Below are 25,563 nucleotides of genomic sequence, written 5' to 3' on the forward strand. Positions count from 1 at the left end.
CTTCCTGTAAGCATACATATTTCGCTTACAGGACATATAACAAAAAAAAGACTGAGGCCATCTTGTGGCCAAATAGTAAAACTACATCTAAAAGTACTTTTTTTAAATGCAAAGACCTGTTTTTACATTTTAAATTAACCCCTTACCTCCCACACTCCCCAATAGTTACCAACATTTATTTTTTTTGTAAAAAAATACAATGAAATAAATTTACAATTATAAAAAATGCATTAATAGTTTTCTTAGGGACTGAACTTTTTTAATATTTATGTCAAGACGGTATAATACTGTTACTTTATAAATTATGGGCTTTTTATTAATGATGGATGCAAAACTGAAAAAAATGCATCTTTATTTCCTAATAAAATATTGGCACCAGAGATTGTGATAGGGCCATCATTTAAATGGTGTAATAACCGGTACAAATGGGCACATTAATTACGTGGATTTTAATTACGGTAGCATGCATTATTTAAAAATTATAATGGCCGAAAACTGAAAAATAAGGATTTTTTTCCAATTTTTTTCTTATTTTTCCATTAAAAAACATTTAGAATAAAAAAATTCTTGGCATAATGTACCACCCAAAGTAAGCCTAATTAGTGATAAAAAAAAAACACATTTAACACATTTCATTCTGATAAGTAGAGATAAAGTTATTGGCAAATGAATGGAAGGAGCTGAAAGGTGAAAATTGCTTGGATGCTGAAGGGGTAAAACCCCTCAGTTGTGAAGTGGTTAAGCTCCCAAAAGTAATAATGAAATGAAGTGAATCAGGAACAACTTACTTTGAGTGATTATTTTGCTTGTAAATGTGATGAAATTGTATTTTTATCAATTAACCTCCCTGGCGGTTTATTTATTTTGCCAGGGAGGCTGAAATGGGGTTTTTTTAAAATTAAAAAAAAAATATTTCATGCAGCCAACTGAAAGTTGGCTGCATGAAAGCCCACTAGAGGGCGCTCCGGAAGCGTACTTTCGATCGCCTCCGGCAATCGAAAGTAACAAGATAGGCCGCAATGAGCGGCCTATCTTGTTTCGCTTTCCTCGTCGCCATGGCGACGAGCGGAGTGACGTCATGGACGTCAGTCGACGTCCTGACGACAGAGCCGCCCGATCCAGCCCCTAGCGCCGGCCGGAACTGTTTGTTCCGGCTGCGCTGGGCTCGGGCGGCTGGGGGGACCCTCTTTCGCCGCTGCACGCGGCGGATCGCCGCGGAGCGGCGGCGATCGGGCAGCACACGCGGCTGGCAAAGTGCCGGCTGCGTGTGCTGCTTTTTTCAGAATACAAATCGGCCCAGCAGGGCCTGAGCGGCGACCTCCGGCGGCATACCCCGAGCTCAGCTCGGGATTACCGCCAAGGAGGTTAAGGGATAAATAAGTCATTTGAGTTTTGTGAATAGAGCCCTTTGTGTTAGAGGCCTGCATCGCATCGGGTACCTGCTGGTTACCCGTTTTTTTCTTGTGCGGGTTGTGTTGCGGGTAGAGCCCTGTGGGTGTGGGTCGGTTTGTAGCCAAAAGACATGTCGGGATTGCAGCACCGCGGGTGGAGGAAGAGAAGAAGCCGATCCAGTCATCCAGACAGGTAATTATAGCAGCGACCTGCCGCCCGCACTTCATGGCTGCATTAGGCAGCCGAAAAGCAGGTTGTGGGTCCTGGAGCTCATAGGTCTGGTATGGGTAAGAGATACCCCAGGAAGTGGGTTGGGTGTGGGTAGTAGGGCTGAGGGTCGGGTGCGGGTCTGAAAAAGTAGACCTGCGCAGGCCTCTACTTTGTGTCTGTGCTTTAAAAATTGTCTAAAGTTTTCTAAAAGCAAAGTGAGTGTTTTTTTTTATTAAAAAGTAAGATACTTACCTTGGGAAAGTTAATTGAATTAAGGTTGAAGTGTACCAGAGAGCAAAAGAACTAAAGGATCAAAACTTAACTGAGGCTTCCTCCAGCCCCATAAGCTTATCTGAGTCCTACTCCGGCTTCCCTGGTCTGCCATTCAGCCGTGATCAGCCCCAGTAACTGGCTCAGTCGGGTCCAGTTTGGGTCTTCTGCACCTCCCTCCATGCTCAGTAGACCCGGACTGACGCGACTGAGCCAGTTACTAGAGCAGACCGTGGGAGGACGGAGTAGGACAAGCTTATGGGGCTGGAGGAAGCCTCGGGTAAGTATCAATCCTTTAGTTCTATTGATTTCTGGTTTACTTCAAGGAATGTGAAAGACAAGGAAAAAGGGAAGGAGCTTTTCAGAACAGCACCATATGTTACTGTTTTTTAATCAGGAATCAGCACACACTGCAGTTAGTTTACTTTACTTACTGGAGGTGATGAGCCAAAATGGGGCGAATGTCCACAATGCAAGCCTGCTACATTATCAATTAGAGTCTAATTTTTAAGCACACTTAAAGGACATTCAAGGACAAATACAGAGCTGGATCACCCACAAGGCAAACCTAGGCAGTTGCCTAGGGCCTGGAGAAAGTCTAAGGCCCCATTTCATCTTTATCCTTTTCTGAATTACCTAGTGTTTCATCCAGCCCATAGATGTCTGTGTGGTTCCTCGCTGCGGCTCCAGTCTTCCCCTGAGTCCCACTGTTATAACCTTGGTGGAATGCCAACCTATCGCTCCCAAGTAGTGGGATCGAGATCAAGAGCAGCACGTGCACCCGCAGAAGACACCAGCCCTGCGGGTCAGTGATCCACTACGGGACTGACAGCAGGATCCTGGAGACAGACGGAACTGTAGTGAGGGACCACACAGCCATCTAGGGGCTGGAAGAATCCTACGTAAGTAAAGCTGTATATTTGTATTTGTCCTCAGATGTCCTTAAAAGCAGAATTATATATATTATGACATACGGTACCAGTAACAACCCATTTCCCAACTCCATATAACCTACATAGTTACCTTGCCTTTAGCCAAAAGTAATGTCATGTTTGTGAAAATCACAATTCCCCCAAACACCAGTCACAGAGAACTGGACTGGAAGCAGCCATCTTCAATCTGTAGGATCAGCACTACTATATTTTCTGAATGCACCGCTTTCTATCACTGTAGCTTGCACTCAAAAGCCCTGTCATAAAACAAGCCTTATCTTCTGCATCCAGTAGCTAGGAGACCTCATTGCCTGATACAGCCCTAGAGGAAAATTAAAGTAAACATACTAACGTTTTACTTTTTTTTTTTTAAGTTTGGTTTTAGAACTTATATTGATGTGGCTAACGAGGGGGGTGCTAGCTGTAATTCAACTTTTAAGTATAAGGTCACTAACACGTTATTGCCAATATCATTCTAGTGTTCTCCATTGAGATCCATGGGATTCCCATCACAGAACTTGCAGTAGCACCAAGGTTTGGAGTTGACCCCCATCACTGGAGGACTTGCCTTCTGAGAGTTCTCTGGTCACCAGTTCCAGTACGGGCATCTAGTAACTGGCAGTCCCTCACAGTCAGGACTTTCCACATATCAATACTGGCATATTGTATAAAAATACGTGTGTGGAAGGGTTATGGCATACGACAATGGCTGGCTTCTCATTGGCAGTCCAGTACTTAATTCACCCTCCCCCAAGTGTGTCTTTAGTCTCAGTAAGGGTACGGCGATACAGAGATGTAAATGATGAAGACACTTTGATATCGCACCCTCTGCTGGTCGGTGTGGGTCACGGCCTGGACTTTTATCCTGTAAACTCCTGAGATGTCCAGCGAACGTATGGTGTATATGATGCCGTGCGCCCCTTCTTCACGGATGGCAAACGGGCTTCCTGAGTCTTGCTCCAGGGCTGTGAAGCTGGTTCGATTATGAAGGACTCCCCCTTCAGAGAAGGCGCTAAGGCGGACAACATCGTGATTGGGTGGAATCCCATACGGCAACGTCAGGAGTTTATACTGTAGGGTGTAGGGGCCTCCGGAGCTGCAGTCCGACTGGCATCGCCGATAGCAGGTCCTGTTGGATACACACTCAGGGGTTACAATGCGCTCTCATCATAGCCATGTTACAATGTCTTTCACTGATGTTATTTTCCGGTCATATTTTAATAGAAGGTTTAATGCCCCGGTATGGGCGGTTTTTATATATATTAAGTATATGATTATTTGTGGTTAATTGAGTTTTGAAATAAAAAATGTTTTTGTAAATGACAAATAGAGAAAAATCTACATTAATTTACATATACTCATCTCCTCCTGCCCATTGCTTCCATCAGTCTGAACCACATCCCCTTTAGTCAAATGGGCATTTTGGGGGTAGTGTGAGGGGTTATTTTCTAGCCACCCTGTTGGGTGAAAGCCTATCATGCTTGTCGGTCTGTAGTTGTACATATGAGCACAGAATCTCTGTTATTCATTAGACTAATATTTTTAATGAATTGAATATTCCACTTATGGTTGTAGGTATGGATAATGATATTTGTTATAATTGACACTAGTAGAGAGCCAAGTTCTGGGCTCATCTTATTGAATATGCTACATTTTTTATATAGAACGCTTTTAACTTGTACTGTATAAATAAAATATAAAAGTTTTATGCAAATGATGACGTTTCTTTCCAAAAAGTACCTCACTATTCCCTGTAATACTCCCACAGTCTTCGTATTTATTTAATTCAAGCCTTAATGGGAGGAGGGGTATTTTGCTAATATATTATTACCAATCTCTATAGTAGTACGTACGCAATCGGTCTCGATTTGACAAAATTTAAATACTACATGACCGGTCAGCTAAGTGTATTACAGTATTATCTTATTGGCTTCTGTTTGATGCTGGATATATACAGTAACTCCTTTATGAAGAGAGCTGAGTTTGTAGCACCTCCCCTGATCCAACCAGCAATGTCCACGTATTTGGGCCGACACAGGAGCTGAGAGACGCTCCTATAGCAGTTGTATACTTTGGTTCTTTTGGGCTGTTAACCACTAATGACTGGATATGACCACTTTAGCCCATTTTTCTAAAACCAACAAAGTAGGTCAAGTCCTATATATGCTAATTAACACTTAATAAAAAGAATCAAACCATAACACCAGCCAAAGATAAAACAGCACCCTTTATTCAATTTATACATTCATCAAAAAGACCGTAAAACAGTTTTTAAAACCTGGTCTTTGAGCTATCTATAGGCTGCCCTATTATCTTCACATTTTCACCTACACATCCAATCAGAGAGGGGGGATATGCACGGTGAACCAATCAGGCTGTATTGCACTTGTTTTTGGGCACTGTAAAATAAAGGAAGAGGAGCTTAGGCTGCTCATAGGAGGAGAGTGCAGAGGGATATCCTCAGAGGTGGAGCGATACTTATTCATTTTCCACTGAGCAGGCTGGTAGCTGACACAAGGGTTAAAACAGTGTATTCTGGTGACACCCTCAGGCTGTGCAGTGAGGCAGGGGTGTTCAGATCACAAGACTGGCAGAATTGAAAAATCCATTGACAGGTATAACGGAAAAGCATCTGTCTTTCCATTGTGTGTTTAGCTGTTTGCCTGCAGATGGCGTTAAGTGCTTAGTAATGCAGCTGTCCTGTTTTGTGCTCTTACCCTGGGCTGGATCCCTTAGTATAAAAGGCAGGACAAGGGGTGTCCAAGCATTGGTAGCCTCCTCTGGTGTTGAAGCACATCTGGTTGTTTCCGCAGGTAATCCTCTGCTCTGCACATTCATCTATGTCTGTAGGCAAAGCAGATACATAAATTAGGAAATGTATAACATTTTTATATTGACTATATTGAAAACTCTAAGTATCATTAGTCACAATATGACCTTCACAAGCATTTCATTTCTTCCTTAAAGGGAACCTGAAGTGAGGAAAATTATTTAAAATAAACACATGATGTAGCTGCAAATGAATATTACATACTAACCTCATCGCCAGTTCCTCTCAGATGCTCACCATTTTATTCTTACAGTGATCCCTTTCAGTTCTGACAATATTTTGTCAGAACTGAAATATACCAGCAGCTGTCAGTTATATATCAGCAGCTGTCAGTTGCAACTGAATGTGCAAGGTAATGTCCATGTTTCCCTATGGCTCAAGTGGGTGATATTACAGTTTAACAGTGTGCTGACCAGGAAGCTGTTATGGGGTAATGGCCATTCTTAAAATGGAGGACAGATAATTCCATTGATCACAGTGGACAAATGGGACCCAGGAGAGGAGAAAGAGATTGAGGAGTAGACTACACAGGAGGTAAGTATGACCTGAGTATGGTTATTTTCACTTTTTATTTTCAGTTCAGGTTCTCTTTAAACTAACTATAACAAGTAACTTGTCTATATATCTTATCTAAAGTTTAGTTTACACAGCAAATCTAGGTGCAAACAGCTTTAATAGAATATGATCATTTCTTCCTGTGATACAATGGCAGCAGACATGTTGTTTGTAAACATTACACAGAGGCAAGGCTTATCTGTATCTTGAGCAAAAAAACCTAATCCCCCTCATCCTCCCCTCTGCCTCTGAAATCTCTGGCTAGTAATACCTCCCCCTCCTCCTGGCCAGACTGAGCTCCCATGAGCCCTTGCTACTGTCTGAGAAAGCCTTGGCTCTCTGAAAACCTGTGGGCGTGGCTTGGTTAGTTTATAGGGAATTAAAGTATTAAAACAAAAACAAAAAAGTATTTGGCTTGAGGAATACCCTATAAACAATAGGAAAGGAACACAATTATGCAATGAGTAAAAGTTCATCTCGGATCCACTTTAAGGCTCCTCAGTGTAAATGGCTTGTCCATCAAATAGAACTGAGCTCTATGATTACAATTCAGTGGTTTAGACAGTGAGTGGTCAGTGACACTCCCATTGTCTTGCTCTGGAGGGATTGTGCAGTGTCCTCTGTGTTTGCTGCCAGGATGTGGGCGGAGTTTACCTGGTCAGGGACAGATTTATCAAGAGTGTCTGAGACAAAACATTGGTAGTTTTTTTTTAGAAATCCATGCAGAACTGTCTCAGTCATCTTAAGAAATCATTAGATGAATTTTTCCATCCTCACTCAAGAGGGCTCTTGTAACACCACTACTTAAAAAACCATCTCTAGACCCCACCGAACTTGCTAACTACTGCCCAGTGTCACTTCTTCCATTTGCATCTAAATTACTTGAACGCCACATCCATGCTGAACTAAGTCAGTATTTACCTGCAAATTCCTTGCTCGATCAGTTCCAATCTGGCTTCCGGCCAAACCACTCCACACAAACAGCCCTCACCAAAGTAGCTAATGATCTCCTCACAGCTAAATCCAAAGGCTATTATTCCATACTCATCCTTCTAGATCTGTCACCAGCATTCGACACTGTCGACCACACTCTACTCCTACAGATCCTTTCATCTATAGGAATAAAGGACCTCTCTCTCTCCTGGATATCTTCCTACCTGTCTGGAAGGTCTTTCACTGTTTCTTATTCAGATCAGGCCTCCTCTTCACATCCTCTGTCTGTAGGGGTACCTCAAGGCTCTGTCCTCGGTCCCCTCCTCTTCTCCATCTACATGCACGGTCTTGGTAACTTAATCAGCTCATTTGGTTTCCAATACCACCTATATGCAGACGATACACAACTGTACCTCTCGGCCCCAGACCTTAACTCCCTCCTCACACGGGTTCCCGACTGCCTGTCCGCTATCTCCTCTTTCATGTCCTCTCGCTTCTTAAAACTTAATATGAATAAAACTGAACTAATAGTCTTTCCACCATCCCTGTCCACGTCTTTGCCTGATATTACAATAAATGTTAACAACACGTCTATAACATCAGTTCCCAAAGCACGGTGCTTGGGGGTAATATTTGATTCTTCTCTCTCATTTACTCCTCACATTAACTCCCTAACCAGCTCCTGCCATTTCCAACTGAAAAACATAGCACGTATCCGACCTTCTCTCTCCCATGACACAACCAAAATGTTAGCACATGCTCTTATTATATCTCGATTGGACTATTGCAATATATTGCTTGGTGGACTTCCAACTAAACGACTAACACCGCTCAATTCTGTACTGAACTCTGCTGCTCGACTCATTCATCTCTCCTCTCGCTCTTCCTCTGCTGACCCTCTCTGTCAAGCTCTTCACTGGCTACCAATTAATGAGAGGATTCAGTTCAAACTCTTAACCATAACCTACAAAGCTCTCCACAATCTCTCTCCCCTGTACATCTCCTCACTAGTCTCCAGATACCAACCCAACCGCAATCTCAGATCTGCACACGAGCTTCTTCTATCCTCTTCTACAATTACCTCCTCACATTCACGTGTACAAGACTTCTCACGTGCCTCACCCCTCCTCTGGAATGCCCTTCCACAACACATCCGCCACTCTCCCACCTTCGAAATCTTTAAACGCTCCCTCAAAACCCACCTTTTCCGACAAGCATATTCTCTAGCTTAGGCCATGCACCCACTAAATAACCTAATTACGCACTGCCTGTACATATACTGTATACTTCCCCCACCTCTTGTTTCCACCCCATTCCTTTAGATTGTAAGCTCGCAAGGGCAGGGCTCTCACCCTTTTGTGTCATGGAATGTTATTAATTCAATTGCTTGCACACTGTTAGAAATGTATACATTTTAGTCATCATGTTAAATCAAGTTGTAATCAGCAGTGCTGTATCTTGTATCAGTGTTCATATGTCATGTATATCATTGTCTGTATCATTATGTATCCCTTGTTTGTTTTCTTACATTGTACAGCGCCACGGAATATGTTGGCGCTTTATAAATAAATAATAATAATAATTAGATTCCTTCTAAAACTTTTGTAAAATAGGAGGAGTTAGGAAGGTCTCTCAGACAGTGCAGTGTGTGAGGGGAATTGCTGTTGCTGAGGTAACCAATACATCTGCTGTATTGATAGCAGCAGGCTCTGAGGAGGAATTCAGCAGGAGGGAGGAGCACCACACAAATCATATCTAGCCTGCACTCTGAAATCATATCTAGCCTGCAGTTCTACATCTGTAGAAGTGCTAGCAAGCACTTTTTAATCTGCGCCAGTTTAGGTATGGATTTGCACTTTTCTTAACTGTGATGCAGCTCTAGAAATTCATGCTAAACTTTAGCCACTATTACCTAGGATTTAAGAAGGTTCTTATTATCATGCAGAACTGTTCTCCCTGCTGGTTATAACAGATTAAGAAGAAAATACTGTCGGTAATGCTTTGATAAATCTGGCCCTGAGATACTCCTACAACTCTGGGAGCAGAAAACACTAGCAAGTTGCTGAATGAAGAAGATTTTTACTAAACTTACATTTAGTACATTTATAGATAGTCTTGAGCGAACATCTACGGTGTGTACAGGTATTCCTCAGTGTTACTGAAAGTAAATATAAAGAGTTGGCTTCCACTGATCAGTGACGCCCTCATCACTCTGATGGCCAATAGGACAGCTCAGTAGGTGGCAGGAACGAGGTCTATGCCAACTTTTACATGAAATGTCAAACCGTACACGTTATTCCTGAAGCCTACATTCTCTGGGAGTACTGATCATTTTTCATGTCCAGTTTTCACTGCAAATTCTCACCTGAGCACCGGTTTTAAGAAGAACAACCAAAACCAGACGTGAACTTGCTGAAATGCAGAGGAGAGAAATCTGGGATACATAAGAACACCATCAATCACTTTCCCAGACAGTCTCTCCCTAGGCTGTGATGTCAGTCACACCTGAAACAAGCACGCAGCATGTGGAGGCAGAACACCTGATTTACATGCTTGTCTAGAGGGAGACATTCAGGCAGCGGATCAGCATAACAGCCTGGCAGCTACTTTTTCCCGACAGAAATCAACACTGAGATTCTCCACATTCCACTCACTACCAAGAACCCTTTAAAAGAGTTCTGAGGCAAAACAAAAAAAAATCTTTACTCACCTAGGTGTCTGTGTCCCTTGCTGTCCTCCTGATCCCCTCCAGGGTCAGTGGGCTCGGACCCAGGCCCGAGAAAACTCATGACCTAGGCCCGGGGGCAGAGGTCTTCAGAAAGTGACGGTGGGACTCTAGAGGGGATCGGGAGGACAAGTAGGGACCGCACAGACTCCTAGGGGCTGAAAGAAGCCACAGGTGGGTAAAGATTTTTTTTTTCTTGTTTTACCTTGAAACTCCTTTAACCTCCCTGGCGGTAAGCCCGAGCTGAGCTCGGGCTATGCCGCGCAGGGGGAGATCTCAGCCCCTGGTTGGGCGATTTTCTTCCTGTAAAGTGCTGTACGCGCAGCTAGCACTTTGCTAGCCGCGCGTACAGCTTGATCGCCGCCGCTCTGCGGCGATCGCCCGCACGCAGCGGCGCAAGAGGCCCCCTCCCCCCGCCAGAGTCCTGCGCTGCCCGGACCAATGGGTTCCGGGCAGCGCTATGGGCTGGATCGGAGACGTCTGACGTCAGGACGTCTGCTGACGTCCATGACGTCATTCCGATCGTCGCCATGGCGACAGGAAAGGCCAAACAGGGGAGCGCGTTATATACGCGTTCCCCTGTTTGCTCTTGTTGCCAGCGACGATCGAACTAGAGGGACACATGCGCCCTCTAGTGGAGTTTCATGTAGCTACCACTCTGGTAGCTTTACATGAAACATTAAAATTTTTTAAAAAAAAATTGGATTTCTGCAATTTTTGCAGAAAAAAATTAACCGCCAAGGAGGTTAACCACTCCTTTGTTTCCCCCTTATGGACCAGAGCAGTTTTGACATTTTATCTATGTCCCTATTTAATCAGCAATAACTTTACCCATACTTATGACACCTAGACTCACCTAAAGGATTACTAGGAACACCTGTTCAATTTGTCATTAATGCTATTATCTAATCAACCAATCACATGGCAGTTGCTTCAATGCATTTAGGGGTGTGGTCTTGGTCAAGACAATCTCCTGAACTCTAAACTGAATGTCAGAATGGGAAAGAAAGGTGATTTAAGCAATTTTGAGCGTGGTATGTTTTTTGGTGCCAGATGGTCTGGTCTGAGTATTTCACAATCTGCTCAGTTACTGGGATTTTCACGCACAACCATTTCTGGGGTTTACAAAGAATGGTGTGAAAAGGTAAAAACATCCAGTATGCGGCAGTCCTGTGGGCGAAAATACCTTGTTGATGCTAGAGGTCAGAGGAGAATGGGCCGACTGATTCAAGCTGATAGAAGAGCAACATTGACTGGAATAACCACTCATTACAACCGAGGTATGCAGCAAAGCATTTGTGAAACCACAACACACACAAGCTTGAGGTGGATGAGCTACAACAGCAGAAGACCCTACCGGGTACCACTCATCTCCACTACAAATAGGAAAAAGAGGCTACAATTTGCACGAGCTCACCAAAATTGCACAGTTGAAGACTGGAAAAATGTTGCCTGGTCTGACAAGTCTCGATAGAGTCAGAATTTGGCGTAAACAGAATGAGAACATGGATCCATCATGCCTTGTTACCACTGTGCAGGCTGGTGGAGGTGGTGTAATGTGTGGGGGATGTTTTCTTGGCACGCTTCAGGCCCCTCAGTGCCAATTGGGCATCGTTTAAATGCCACAGGCTACCTGAGCATTGTTTCTGACCATGTCCATCCCTCATGACCACCATGTACCCATCCTCCGATGGCAACTTCCAGCAGGATAATGCACCATGTTACAAAGCTCGAATCATTTCAAATTGGTTTCTTAAAGGACTTACGAGGCCAAATTAGTGAAAAAAGTTAACTACCTGCATAATCTTTTACGGCACAGAGGACGCCGTCCGCGCCCTCCGTGCCGATCCGCCGGGTCCCCCGCTCATTAGCCCCCCGGGCCGGCTCCCGACCCCACGGCCCGGGTCGGGCTTCCCTGCCTCTCCCAAAATGGCCGCTTGCTCTGGCCGCGGCTGCGCAGTCCGCATAGCCGCGAGTGCGTCTGCGCAGCTCTAGGGCCAACCTCCCCGATCCACGCTACGTAGTTGTTGAATCAATGCCACGTATAATTAAGGCAGTTATGAAGGTGAAAGGGGGTTAAACACCGTATTAGTATGGTTTTCCTAATAATCCTTTAGGTGAGTGTAAATCCTACTAATATTATAAATGGGAAAGTTCGGATGTCTGGATGTTTGTTACTCGATCATGCAAAAATGGATTTGAATGAAATTTGGGAGTTTTGAATCAATCATGATACAATTTATTGGCTAACTTAGAGATGAGTAAACAGTGAGCTTTCAGCTTAAAGGGAAGGTTCAAGGAAACCTGTACAAAAATAAAAATCCCTATCCACTTACCTGGGGCTTCCTCCAGCCCGTGGCAGGCAGGAGGTGCCCTCGTCGCCGCTCCAGAGGCTTCCGGTCGTCTTCGGTGGCCGACCCGACCTGGCCAGGCCGGCTGCCAGGTCGGGCTCTTCTGCGCTCCAAGGACGGGCTCTTCTGCGTCCCACGCGGGCGTGCTGACGTCATCGGACGTCCTCCGGGCTGTACTGCGCAGGCGCAGAACTACCGACCTGGCAGCCGGCCTGGCCAGGTCGGCCACCGAAGAGGACCGGAAGCCTCTGGAGCGGCGACGAGGGCACCTCCTGCCTGCCACGGGCTGGAGGAAGCCCCAGGTAAGTGGATAGGGTTTTTTTATTTTTTTACAGGTTTCCCTGAACCTTCCTTTTAAGAAAGCCTTCGTCGGACTGGTTCCTGACCAAAACTGAAAAACACAGCTTATATACACTGACATACAGAGGAGAAACATTCTTTAGTAAACATAAATGTAATTAGATGCCTTAACTGTTACTCAAGAAGCTTTCCCAGGCATCCTGGCTAAATTGATAAAATCAACAGTTCCCTCAACATAACATAAAGTAGACTCTGTTGATGGGGAGACATCGTAAATTCTGAGTTCAAATTGTAACTGGGCTGGTTACATGCACCATTAATTCTAAGCTAAAGAGAATTGTGGCATTTGAAACCAGCACATGAAAGCACATGAAATGAATAGTGCCAGTAAACACCATCTTACACAGCATACAGGGAGTGCAGAATTATTAGGCAAGTTGTATTTTTGAGGAATAATTTTATTATTGAACAACAACCATGTTCTCAATGAACCCAAAAAACTCATTAATATCAAAGCTGAATATTTTTGAAAGTAGTTTTTAGTTTGTTTTTAGTTTTAGCTATTTTAGGGGGCTGTGTGTGCAGGTGACTATTACTGTGCATAATTATTAGGCAACTTAACAAAAAACAAATATATACCCATTTCAATTATTTATTTTTACCAGTGAAAGCAATATAACATCTCAACATTCACAAATATACATTTCTGACATTCAAAAACAAAATAAAAACAAATCAGTGACCAATATAGCCACCTTTCTTTGCAAGGACACTCAAAAGCCTGCCATCCATGGATTCTGTCAGTGTTTTGATCTGTTCACCATCAACATTGCGTGCAGCAGCAACCACAGCCTCCCAGACACTGTTCAGAGAGGTGTACTGTTTTCCCTCCTTGTAAATCTCACATTTTATGATGGACCACAGGTTCTCAATGGGGTTCAGATCTGGTGAACAAGGAGGCCATGTCATTAGTTTTTCTTCATTTATACCCTTTCTTGCCAGCCACGCTGTGGTGTACTTTGACGCGTGTGATGGAGCATTGTCCTGCATGAAAATCATGTTTTTCTTGAAGGATGCAGACTTCTTCCTGTACCACTGCTTGAAGAAGGTGTCTTCCAGAAACTGGCAGTAGGACTGGGAGTTGAGCTTGACTCCATCCTCAACCCGAAAAGGCCCCTCAAGCTCATCTTTGATGATACCAGCCCAAACCAGTACTCCACCTTCACCTTGCTGGCGTCTGAGTCGGACTGTAGCTCTCTGCCCTTTACCAATCCTGCCACGGGCCCATCCATCTGGCCCATCAAGACTCACTCTCATTTCATCAGTCCATAAAACCTTAGAAAAATCAGTCTTGAGATATTTCTTGGCCCAGTCTTGACGTTTCAGCTTGTGTGTCTTGTTCAGTGGTGGTCATCTTTCAGCCTTTCTTACGTTGGCCATGTCTCTGAGTATTGCACACCTTGTGCTTTTGGGCACTCCGGTGATGTTGCAGCTATGGGCATCCGCACATAGAGCCAGGGGGGTGCCGCTGCCTCCCCCTGGCCGCCCGTTGCCCCCCCCCCCCCCCGGCCGCCGCTCAACCCCCTGTAGCCGCCGCTCACCCCCTCCTGGCCGCCGCGTCAGACCTCGATCAGGCGGCGACCAATAGTGCGGGCGCTAGGACCCAGCGCTCGCACTGATATGCGGAAGTGACATCACTTCCGGATATATAAAGCGGGTGCGTCGCCGCTGATCGAGGTGTGAATTTGCTGCAAGGTGAGGGGGGAGCGGCGGCTAGAGAGAGGGGGCACCTGTCACTCATTGCCTAAATGGGGGTCCGTCACTCGCTGCCTAAAGGGGACCCTGTCACCCGCTGCCTAAAGGGGCTCCCTGTCACCCGCTGCCTAAAGGGGTCCCTGTCACCCGCTGCCTAAAGGGGTCCCTGTCACCCGCTGCCTAAAGGGGCTCCCTGTCACCCGCTGCCTAAAGGGGTCCCTGTCACCCGCTGCCTAAAGGGGTCCCTGTCACCCGCTGCCTAAAGGGGTCCCTGTCACTCGCTGCCTAAAGGGGCTCCCTGTCACCCGCTGCCTAAAGGGGCTCCCTGTCACCCGCTGCCTAAAGGGGTCCCTGTCACCCGCTGCCTAAAGGGGCTCCCTGTCACCCGCTGCCTAAAGGGGCTCCCTGTCACCCGCTGCCTAAAGGGGTCCCTGTCACCCGCTGCCTAAAGGGGTCCCTGTCACCCGCTGCCTAAAGGGGTCCCTGTCACTCGCTACGGGGCAGCATTTACTTCAACCAGCCAAGCACAGCCACAGCATCACCGCCAGCCAACCCAGCCACAGCATCACCGCCAGCCAGCCTGGCCACAGCATCACTCAAGGCCTTTCAGCCCGCACGTCATCCCCAATCCAGCCAAAAACAGTATTGCCAGGCAAAGCAGCCAGTAGAGGAGAATTGAAAAGCCAGGTGAGAGGTGTCTACCATATTAATGGGGCATTCTGCCTATGTGAAATGCTGTCTATTTATGTGCCTCATGACTGCTGAATTTGTCTTGTTGGGGGCCTCATGATTGCTGAATTCATCTTGTTGAAGGCCTCAAGATTTTTTGGGGGCCTCAAGATTGCTGAATGTCTTGTTGGGGGCCTCATGATTGCTGAATTTGTCTTGTTGGGGGCATCAAGATTGCTGAATTTGTCTTGTTGGGGGCATCAAGATTGCTGAATGTGTCTTGTTGGGAGCCTGATGATTTGTTGGGGGTCTCATGATTGCTAAATTTGTCTTGTTGGGGGCCTCTGGGAAAAGCTGAATCATCATCCTATGAGACAATAGCATTAAACCTACTTTTTAGCTTTTTAAAACGGAAAATAAAACTGGGAGGTTCTAAAAAAAAAGAATACATTTTTCAGGAGTAGGATGAATGAAATTGTTTATCTTCACAGTTTATTTTCAACTTGGATTTTCCATAATGTTCATGTATGAGTTAAAACGTTTGTATGAAGTTTAAATTGCTGTTGCCACTTTGCGATAGATAAAGTGACTTTTGGGTTGCAGTTTGGACACTCGGCCCCCAAAAGTTTCGCCACCACTGTCCTAATCTAATGTCCCACATTGCTAAGTTAATGAAAACTTGTCACCACCCATGGCCACACCCACATTCTGGTCCATGGCCGCATCCATTTTTCGGCCAACATAACCCTCAGGTTTTTCGGCGCACACCTCTTCTCTTCTCGACGCACCACTTCTTCCCTGCATTTTTGCCCCCCCCCTGGAACATATACTGCGGATGCCCATGATTGCAGCTCTGAAATATGGCCAAACTGGTGGCAAGTGGCATCTTGGCAGCTGTACGCTTGACTTTTCTCAGTTCATGGGCAGTTATTTTGCGCCTTGGTTTTTCCACACGCTTCTTGCGACCCTGTTGACTATTTTGAACGAAACGTTTGATTGTTCGATGATCACGCTTCAGAAGCTTTGCAATTTTAAGAGTGCTGCATCCCTCTGCAAGATATCTCACTATTTTTGACTTTTCTGAGCCTGTCAAGTCCTTCTTTTGACCCATTTTGCCAAAGGAAAGGAAGTTGCCTAATAATTATGCACACCTGATATAGGGTGTTGATGTCATTAGACCACACCCCTTCTCAGTACAGAGATGCACATCACCTAATATTCTTAATTGGTAGTAGGCTTTCGAGCCTATACAGCTTGGAGTAAGACAACATGCATAAAGAGGATGATGTGGTCAAAATACTCATTTGCCTAATAATTCTGCACTCCCTGTATGACACAAAGGGCCTGATTCACAAAGCGGTGCAAACTGTTTAGCACGGGTGTGCTAAATAGTTAGCATGTGAAGTGCCGTTCGCGGACTTTTGCGCGTGCAAAGTGCCGCGATTCGCGCGACCGCGGACTTTTGCGCGCGCAAAAGTCCGCGAAAAGCACTTCACGTGCTAACTGTTTAGCACTCCCGTGCTAAACAGTTTGCACCGCTTTGTGAATCAAGCCCAAAGAATGAATGAAAAAATTAAAAGAATTGTGGCGTTTAAAACCCATCGTACCAGCACAAAAAGTTAGAGTCCTTGTTTAAACCATCTTCTACAGTTTTGAACCAATGTATAAACTTTGTTTCTTGTGTTAGTCTCATGTTTTCTGATTTGAAGCCCCCCATTAATACAGTGACGCGAAAATCGTGTAAACTGTGTCCAGATAAACAAAAGTGTGTTGGTATTGGGAGATCAGTATATTTTGTAATATCTTTTTTTCTGCTGTTAATAGTGAACTTGTGGTGTGTCATGCGATCACGCACACATAGTACATTACCTGGAATAACATATAGGATACTTTTTATCCCCATAACCAAAACGTGGGTGGAGACAAATACAAATTTCACTGGGAAATTTAAACAGCTACCATTCTTACACTGTTAATGGTAGGGTTCTCAAACTTTGCACAGTTGGTCACTGAGTTACTGAGATTAATATTCTGAAAAGTGGGTGGAGCCTACATAAGCCAATCACAATTCACCTGATTTTCATTGATTTTCAAGGGAAATATTTAATTGCTGTCATTCTTGCACGGTTAATGGCACAAGCCTCAAACCTGTTACAGTTGGTCTTTGGGTGACTGGGTTCAAATTCAGAAAAGGGGTGGAGCCACAAACAGCCAATCAGATTTGTTTCATTATTGATTGAAAATGATTGATGACAAAGGCCTTTTGCACACTGCACGCGATTCCGATTCAGATTCCGCTTTTTAATCAGTTTTTACATCCGATTCTGATTTGCAGTTTGCTTCCTGCACACTGCAAATCGGAACCTGAATCGGATGTAAAAACCGATTCAAAAGCGGAATCTGAATCGGAATCGCTTGCAGTGTGCAAGAGGCCAAAGACTGCAAAGCTTACAAACTTGGTCATTAAGTAATTGTGTTAGGGTTAGAAAAAAGGGCCGTAGCGAACACCAGCCGGGCAACACCGGGTCATCAGTGGGCAGAGACAAATACAAATTTCACTGGAAAAATGTAAACTGCAGCCATTCTTACACTGTTGCACTGTTAATGGTAGGGTTCTCAATCTTTGCACAGTTGGTCACTGGGTGACTGGGATTAATATTCAGAAAAGTGGGTGAAGCCTACAAAAGCCAATCAGAAGTCACCTATTGATTTTCAAGGGGAAATATTTCATTGCTGCCGTTCTTGCACTGTTAATGGCACAAGCCTCAAACCTGGTACAGTTGGCCTTTTGGTGACTGGGGTTCAAATTCAGAAAAGGAGGTGGAGCCACAGCCAATTAGATTTATTTCATTTCAATGCAAATCATTGATGCCAAAGACCAGAAAGCTCACAAACTAGGTCATTGAGTAATTGAGTAATTGTGTGTTAGGATTAGAAAATAGTGGGCATAGCCAACACTAGCCAAATACATACGCAGGCAACGCCGGGCGACCAGCTAGTGAAATATATATTGTTTTTTTCAAGACAACCTAGGCTTTCATTGAATGAGATTTTTTCCCTAGCCCAATTTTGTTTTCTATGCATTTTAATGAAAAAATAGGGAAAAAAATTGAAAAAAACACATTATTTTTTAGTTTCACCAATTCCAGTTTAAAAGTAAAAAGCGTTACTGTAGATAAAAAACACAAATTTTGTTTAGCTATTTCTACTGTTTATCACAAAACTTAAGATTATGTTCATGTGAGAATTTATGTTGCGGATATTTGATTCTGAAATCATGCTACAGTGTGTATTTTTCACTGTGAACTATGATATTTAAAGAGACACTGAAGCGGAAAAAAAATTACGATATTATGATTTGTATGTGTAGTACAGCTAAGAAATAAAACATTAAGATCAGATACATCAGTCTAATTGTTTCCAGTACAGGAAGAGTTAAGAAACTCCAGTTGTTATCTCTATGCAAAAAAGCCATTAAGCTCTACGACTTTCAAAGTCGTGGAGAGGGCTGTTTTCTGACTTTTATTATCTCAACTGTTCCTGAACTATTTACTTTTTCTCTGCTAGAGGAGAGGTCATTAGTTCACAGACTGCTCTGAAAGAATCATTTTGAATGCTGAGTGTTGTGTAATCTGCACATATTATAGAATGATGCAATATTAGAAAACACACTATATAACTGAAAATAAAAATATGAGAATATTTTCTTTGCTACTAATCTTCTAGTAATTATCCGTAGTACACAACCAATTCATTATATCATATATTTTTTTTCGCTTCAGTGTCTCTTTAACATTAAAAATGCTTTTATTTTCAATCTCATTGGCTCAGGAAACAGACACATGTATTCCTTTTCACCAATTAGTGCTGCAGCGGATAGTGCCAGAGGTTTTGCACAGGAGCAATGCCCAATCATGGACAGCTGTGCTTCAGCTACAAGACGTATATCTACGTCCTCGTGGCTTAGATAAAGTCACAGCTGACGTAGATATACTGTAATGGTGGATAAAGTGGTTAAAGCTGGGAATAGACTGGTCGATGTGGCCAACAGATAGATCCTTCTCAGATCATTATGTTATTAGAGAGGAATATATCTGATCAAAGCCCTCCTCACACTACACACTGATTTGCAATAGATTTCAGCATGTAGAGCTGATGCCTACCAGGGTTTCCCAGACCCCCCCCCCCCCCCCCCCCCGGGCCGTATGGTGTAGACAGCGAATACTGTCACCTGTCTGTTGGTGCTGCCTCCCGTGTCTTCTCTCCCAGGGAGCTATGCGCCCTGTGACTAAACGCTAGAGGCCAAACACTAGGAGCTCCGTGGCATTTACCTTACGTGATCACTAGAGGCCACAGCAGTGGAGAGAAGACATGGGAGGAAGTGCCTGTCATGAAATCGAGTGCTGCTAGCGATGCACTCCCAAACTGTCATTGAGAAATCTTCCATTTGGCACGATTGACTGAATAGATTAATTTCAGCCCCAAAAATCGATAGTTTGGGAAAAGTTTTCACCATTGATTTTTAGCAGATTTGATCAAATAATTGAATCAGTCAGATATCGATGAGAAAATTAACCAGTGTATGGCCACCTTAGCAGATCTTGCACAGCGCGTGGCAGCAGCTTTATCGGTTGCTGTGAGTTATAGGAAATGGTCAGTACAGCCAGCGGATGAGGAGCAGACAGTGTTCCCCAGCCCATCTTACCTTGGCAGTTTCTGTTATTGGGGAGCAGCCGGTAGCCTGGTGGGCACACGCACTGGTAGCTGCCCTCTGTATTTCGGCATTCATGCTGGCAGGGGTTGCGTTGCTGGCACTCGTCTATATCTGGAAGAAAGAAGCATGATACAAAACCTAAAAACACAGCTGCACCTATAGCCAAGCTTGCAATAAAAGAATAAGTAATGGGGAGAACAATGGGGGACCAATATCTGCACAGCTTTGTGGAGCACTGAGCAGAGAACCAGATTACCTGTGCAGGCCCCGTTTCTGCGCACAAATCCCGTGGGACAGCGGTTGGGGCTGTTCTGACCAATCATGTTGCCGTTTTGGCTGAAGGACAGCCAGGTGAACATGTTGTTGCCATGGATACGTCCATTATTCAGGAGGTGCTGAAACTGGGCACTGATGGAGGAGTTGCTGGCGAGTCTCTCGAGTCCGGCACAGGAGCGTCCGTCTCCCAGAAGCTGCTTTCCCGGCGGACACAGGCATTTGTAGCTGCCGGCCAGATTCTGGCACTGGAAAGCGCAGGGTTTGGGAACTTGCTGGCACTCATTAACATCTGGATAAACAAAAAAAAAAAGGAAGACATAGTAATTTGATACGATTCTTAGAGGCTTGTAATCTAAAACTAACGGTACACTATGAATGATGCTAATGTCACACAAGTCACTGTGACTTGCCACTAGAACAGGGCTGTCAAACTCACAAAGTGGGCTGAAAATGAACACTGGGGCCAAGTCACCAGCCAACCTCAATGTCTAGTGGCCACCTCCCTCCCTTATAAATTTCCCTGGTGTCTTATGATTCCCCTCCCTCCCCTATACAGTTCCCTGTGCCTAGTGGCCCCCCTCCATCTCCAGTATAGTTCCCTGGTGTCTAGTGAACCTCCTCCCCTATAGAATTTCCGGGTGTCAAGTGCCCCCCTCCCTCCACTATACAGTTCCCTGGTGTCTAGGGCCCCCCCATACTGTTCCTTGATGTCTAGTGACTCCCCCCCACATAGTTCCCTGGTGTCTAGTGGTCTCCCTCCCACCCCTAAACAGTTCCCTGGTATCTAGTGTCCTTTTACCATGTACAGTTCTCTGGTTTTTAGTGGTCCCCCTACCTCCCCTATACAGTTCCCTGGTGTCTAGTGCTTTCCTCCTCCCTCCCTCACATGGCATTCCAGTTGATTTTGGGCTTCACCTCCAATACAGCTTCTGTAGTGGTGTAGAGTGGGCCAATCATTATGTCCAGCGAAGAAACCACTTGTTGGCCAAACTGGATGGCTCTGTGGGCCAGATTTGGCCCCACAGGCCGGAGTTTGAATTGTATGCAGTAGAGATTGGAGGGATTTACTAAAGGCTGAAGCCAATCTCTAGAGGTTGGGTTGAAATACATCTTTAAAAGTGTTTCTAAGTTTTTCTTCCAATCTCAACTAAACCCATCACTTAACAAGCCAAATACTAAAAACAATCAAGGTGATTAGTGACTATAAACTGTGTTTAAAACCAAAGTATGCAAAGTGACCCTAATATCCTTTTCATGGGAGAAATATACTGTACTTGGAACTGCAGTACAGCTTGCTTCCTGTACTCTCTGGATTTAGCTGGTGGGTGGGTGGGTCAAACAGAAGCAATCATGTGACTCCAAAGTAGGAAGAACAATAGAGGCCAGGCTATATTTCCCAACATTGCAGTTAGGGCCACATTTCTGTAAATGCCTAATAGGCTATGGGCTGGAACGGCTGCTGCTAAAGGCTGAACAGAGGGGAAATAAGCACTATAGTTATGTCCCTGTTCGTAGTTCACAGGAAGTGGGGTTTCTATACAGAAAGCCACCCAGCAATATATATATATATATATATATATATATATATATATATATGTGTGTAAAGCTGAAGACGAACACAGCTATAAAAAAAAAAAAAATTAAATAGTACCCCCCAAAAAACTACTATTAATTTACACTTAATGCATGCTTTCAGAATTTAACGGTGACCTATGAGAAAAAAAAATGCCCCAATTGGGTACTCACCTTGGAAGAGGGAAGCTTCTGGATCCTCCCAATGAAGGATGATGTGTGAAACCTGTGGAGGATACTGAGACTACCCTCTCCCAAGGTAAGTATCCATTTTTTTTTTTTACGATTTAAAAAGTCACTGGTTTACTTTAACAACTTCAATATGGAGTTTAGTTGCCAAAGCATAGTCTGTGAGTTACTAGAGGGGAGATATCCCACATTGTTCTATCTTGTGTTATACTATACCAGGCATAAAAATATACCTACCCAGGCATGGTCTGCCGGCACCCTGTGTCCTGTACCCGCGTGGGCAGGTGCAGCGATATCCGCCCACTGTATTCTCACACAGCTGGTTGTAGCGGCACATGTGGGAACCGTCACGACACTCGTCAATGTCTACAGGAGAAACATATTAGACCTTGTGTTAGAGCAGAGATCTGCATTTCCAGAAGGGCCAATGATTACTGGTTCTCAGATCTACATACCCTCAACCCACTTGTAAAAAATAGTGTGTACTGTGAAGAGAACCTGGCAACATTTTTTTAGGAGTATCTCTGGCATCTGTTTAGAACTTTGTAACATTTTTTGGGCTATCTTTATTGTAAAGTTCTCATTTGTACTTATCTTGCCCACCACACCATAACATAGCCCCCTATCATTTTCTTTACCCCAATGCCCTCAGGTCCTCTGCCTAAAAGTCCATGTCCATGCACATGCTCAACAAAAATAGCCACAAACAAACAATCCAACGTCAATAAACAACTTTATCGGCGACAAAGACCAACGACAAGTCTTTTCAATTACTGTACATTATCCGCACACCGATATTGTAAACGACCAACTCATTGAAATATTGCACACAGAAGTCACATTACACAAGACATGCACGTATTCTATTGAACAATATCATTTAAACGCCATTGTACACATGTGACTGACTGCCCAATATATGCTCACAAGTCTACTGAGTTGATCCGCCGCATAGTTTGGGCACAATGCCCGATATCAGTCTTACACAATTGTCATCAGATACGGCAAAATCTGTAATTTGTCGGACGATTCGAATGGCTTTTGTTGAGCAGGTGTACATTGCTTAACCTAACTTTACCCCCTGCTCTTTCTTGAACCCTAACCTCACCCCTTAATCTTTTCTTAACCCCAATTTTTCTTCTCTGCCCAACCCTAGCCTCATCATTTACCTTTTGCTGAAGCCTAATCTCCTCTGCTTAACCGTAACCATAATCTCCTCTTAATCTCTTCCTAACCCTCAGCATATTAGGAGATTAGGTTTATTTTCCATAAACGTAATCTCCTCTTCTCCTCAGCCTAGTTTTAACCTTACCAATGACAAATAAGAAACTGCTGTTCGGCACCTCTCTCATTGCTGCCGCTTTTTAAAACGGTGGGTGGGCGGGTAGTAGTTAATGCGAAAAGATTATCGCATTTTTGTTCATCACTGGTATACTACTACTGGTATGGTGCTGCCACTCACCATTGCAGGTGCCAGACTCGGATCGAATGGTACCAGTCGGACAGTTGTCTATACACTGGTAGCTGCCCAGGGTGTTCTTGCACTGCTGCTGTGCCTGGCAGACTCCTCCTCGCAGGCACTCGTTAATATCTGCCAGGAAAGATAAAAATAAATCACATGACTTCATCACTAATGCCACTATCTTTGTACTTCAATTCCAACTCTTTAACTATAAAAAAAGAAGGGCCAGTTTCCACTAGGAGCAGCAACAGTTTCCAATTCAGCCATGGCTCCCATTTTGATGCGCAGCCACAGAAATCTGAAGAATGCTATCGAGATTCGCACCACAGTACAATCTGGACAGCGAGTCACTGAAGAAATAGGCAGCATTCCCCGCTCCACTCGCATGCGGGGAAACGCTGCAAATCTGTATAAAGTGAAAATGGGCTCTTACTTTCAAAGAAATCCTTAAAGGACCTCTGTTGCAAAAATCTTAAAATGTAAAATACATGTAAACATGAAGTACGTTTCTTCCAGAGTAAAATTACCCATAAATTACTTTTCTCCTATGTTGCGTCACTTACAGTAAGTAGTAGAAGTCTAACATTACCGATTTTGGACTAGCCCATCTTCTCATGGGGGCTTCCCAGGGTTTCCTTATTTTTAAAAGCACTTAGTGAATGGCAATTGCTCCGTCCAACTGCCAAAAAAGTGTGCAGCGAGCAGGGAGGCTGGCCAGCATCATTGTATAAATCTTTTCCAGGGAATGTCTTTATAAAGAATAAAGGCCATGCTGAGAATCCCCTATAGCAGGGGTCGGGAACCTATGGCTCGCGAGCCATATATGGCTCTTTTCACCTCCGCATGTGGCTCTCTGGCTCGCTAAAGTATGTGTGACAGAGCGGCCAGAGAGCCTGTGTTTACTTTTAGTCAGCGCGCCGCCTCCGTGCCCGGCCTTTACATTTGCATGCGTGCCTCCTTCATCGGCACCGCATCCCGCCTCCCCACACATTGCACGCTGAGCGCCGCCTCCTCCAGCCGCCACGGCCAGCGTACTGTAGCTCCGCCCCCATGGTGACGTGGCGTGCAGGGACTGGAGGCCCGAGAGTGTTGTGGCCAGTTACGCCAGCCGAGCCCGCGCTTTGGAACTCCGCGCGAAGCTGACTGAAAGCTGCCTGGCCTGGTTAGTGTGAACCGCTGTCTTTTGTGCATTTCCTGGTGAAAAGCTGTCTCTTATGTGCATTTACTGGGGAACCGCTGTCTGTCATTATGTGCATTACCTGAAGAAAAGCTGTCTCTAATGTGCATTTACTGGGGAAAGGCTGTCTGTCATTATGTGCATTTACTGATGGAAGGATGTCTGTCATTATGTGCATTTACTGGTGAAAAGCTGTCTTTCACTTTGTGCATTTACTGGGGAAAGGCTGTCTGTCATTTTGTGCATTTACTGGTGAACAGCTGTCTCTTATGTGCATTTACTGGGGAACCGCTGTCTGTCATTATGTGCATTACCTGGTGAAAAGCTGTCTCTTATGTGCATTTACTGGTGAAAGGCTGTCTGTCATTTCGTGCATTTACTGATGAAAAGCTGTCTCTTATGTGCATTTACAGGTGACATATTGTACGGCTCTCACGGAATTTCATTTTAAAATATGTCGTGTTTATGGCTCTCTCAGCCAAAAAGGTTCCCTACCTTGCCCTATAGATAGATGGACTAGCCCAAAATCTGTCGGTAATGTCAGATCTATAATACTTACTCTAAGTGACAGCAACATAGGAGAAAAGTAATTTATGGCTCATTTTACTCTGGAAAAAATGTGAGGTGATGTTTATGGGAATTAAACCTGTATGGATTTACTAAAGGGCAGCTTGGAAACATACAATGCTGCATAGAAACTGTGTAATGGATCAAGTTAAGGGGAGTGGTGGTAATGAATATGGATGAGGGGTGGGTTAATAGGCACTGAACATCCAATCCTGCCCAGAGCTCCTGATGATTTGTATGACGAAATGCGTAGGGCATGGCTAATACGGGTAGGAGATGTTTCAGTGCGCGGATGAGACGTCCTCAGTTTTACATGCTCTTTTATCATCAATGTTTGTGAGTAGTGCTGCTTTCTTTTATACGATTTAATAAACGGTTTTATGCTACGAGCGTTTCATCAAGTCCACAGTAGATGGTTTTTATGTATGGGAGCTATTAACACTTGAGAAGCTAGAGAGCACCAAGCACTGATTGACATCTGAACCAGGACTGTGCACACATGGGCTGAATGCTGTCTGTGGGTCTGGGCAGCTTCCTTTAAGGTGAGCACAGTTCCTGAAGGTGGAGGGTGCACAGTAATTAGGACGAGTGACCCCATAACAAACACGGTGTCAAAAAAAGGCCAGTGGTGGTGGCTGACATTCTCGTCTACATCCCACACGACGCTAGCACCAAGGACGCTCT

General features: G+C 44.5%; 1 protein-coding gene across 1 annotated transcript in view; it reads right to left on the reverse strand.

The window, feature by feature from the left end:
• Nucleotides 1-2,166: 2,166 nt before the first annotated feature.
• The window catches only part of HMCN2 (hemicentin 2), a 408,064-nt gene continuing 384,667 nt past the window's right edge, over nucleotides 2,167-25,563 (reverse strand). Inside the window, exons 85-90 of the mRNA XM_068248458.1 lie at nucleotides 23,136-23,264; nucleotides 21,911-22,039; nucleotides 19,893-20,201; nucleotides 19,628-19,747; nucleotides 5,522-5,648; nucleotides 2,167-3,933 (exon numbers count right to left, since the gene is read on the reverse strand). Coding sequence (XP_068104559.1) covers nucleotides 3,573-3,933; nucleotides 5,522-5,648; nucleotides 19,628-19,747; nucleotides 19,893-20,201; nucleotides 21,911-22,039; nucleotides 23,136-23,264 — 1,175 coding nt within the window. The 3' untranslated portion in view covers nucleotides 2,167-3,572. The remainder of the gene's footprint in view (nucleotides 3,934-5,521; nucleotides 5,649-19,627; nucleotides 19,748-19,892; nucleotides 20,202-21,910; nucleotides 22,040-23,135; nucleotides 23,265-25,563) is intronic.

This window comes from Hyperolius riggenbachi, chromosome 8 (assembly GCF_040937935.1).
Source record: "Hyperolius riggenbachi isolate aHypRig1 chromosome 8, aHypRig1.pri, whole genome shotgun sequence".
Classification (NCBI taxonomy): Eukaryota; Metazoa; Chordata; class Amphibia; order Anura; family Hyperoliidae; genus Hyperolius; species Hyperolius riggenbachi.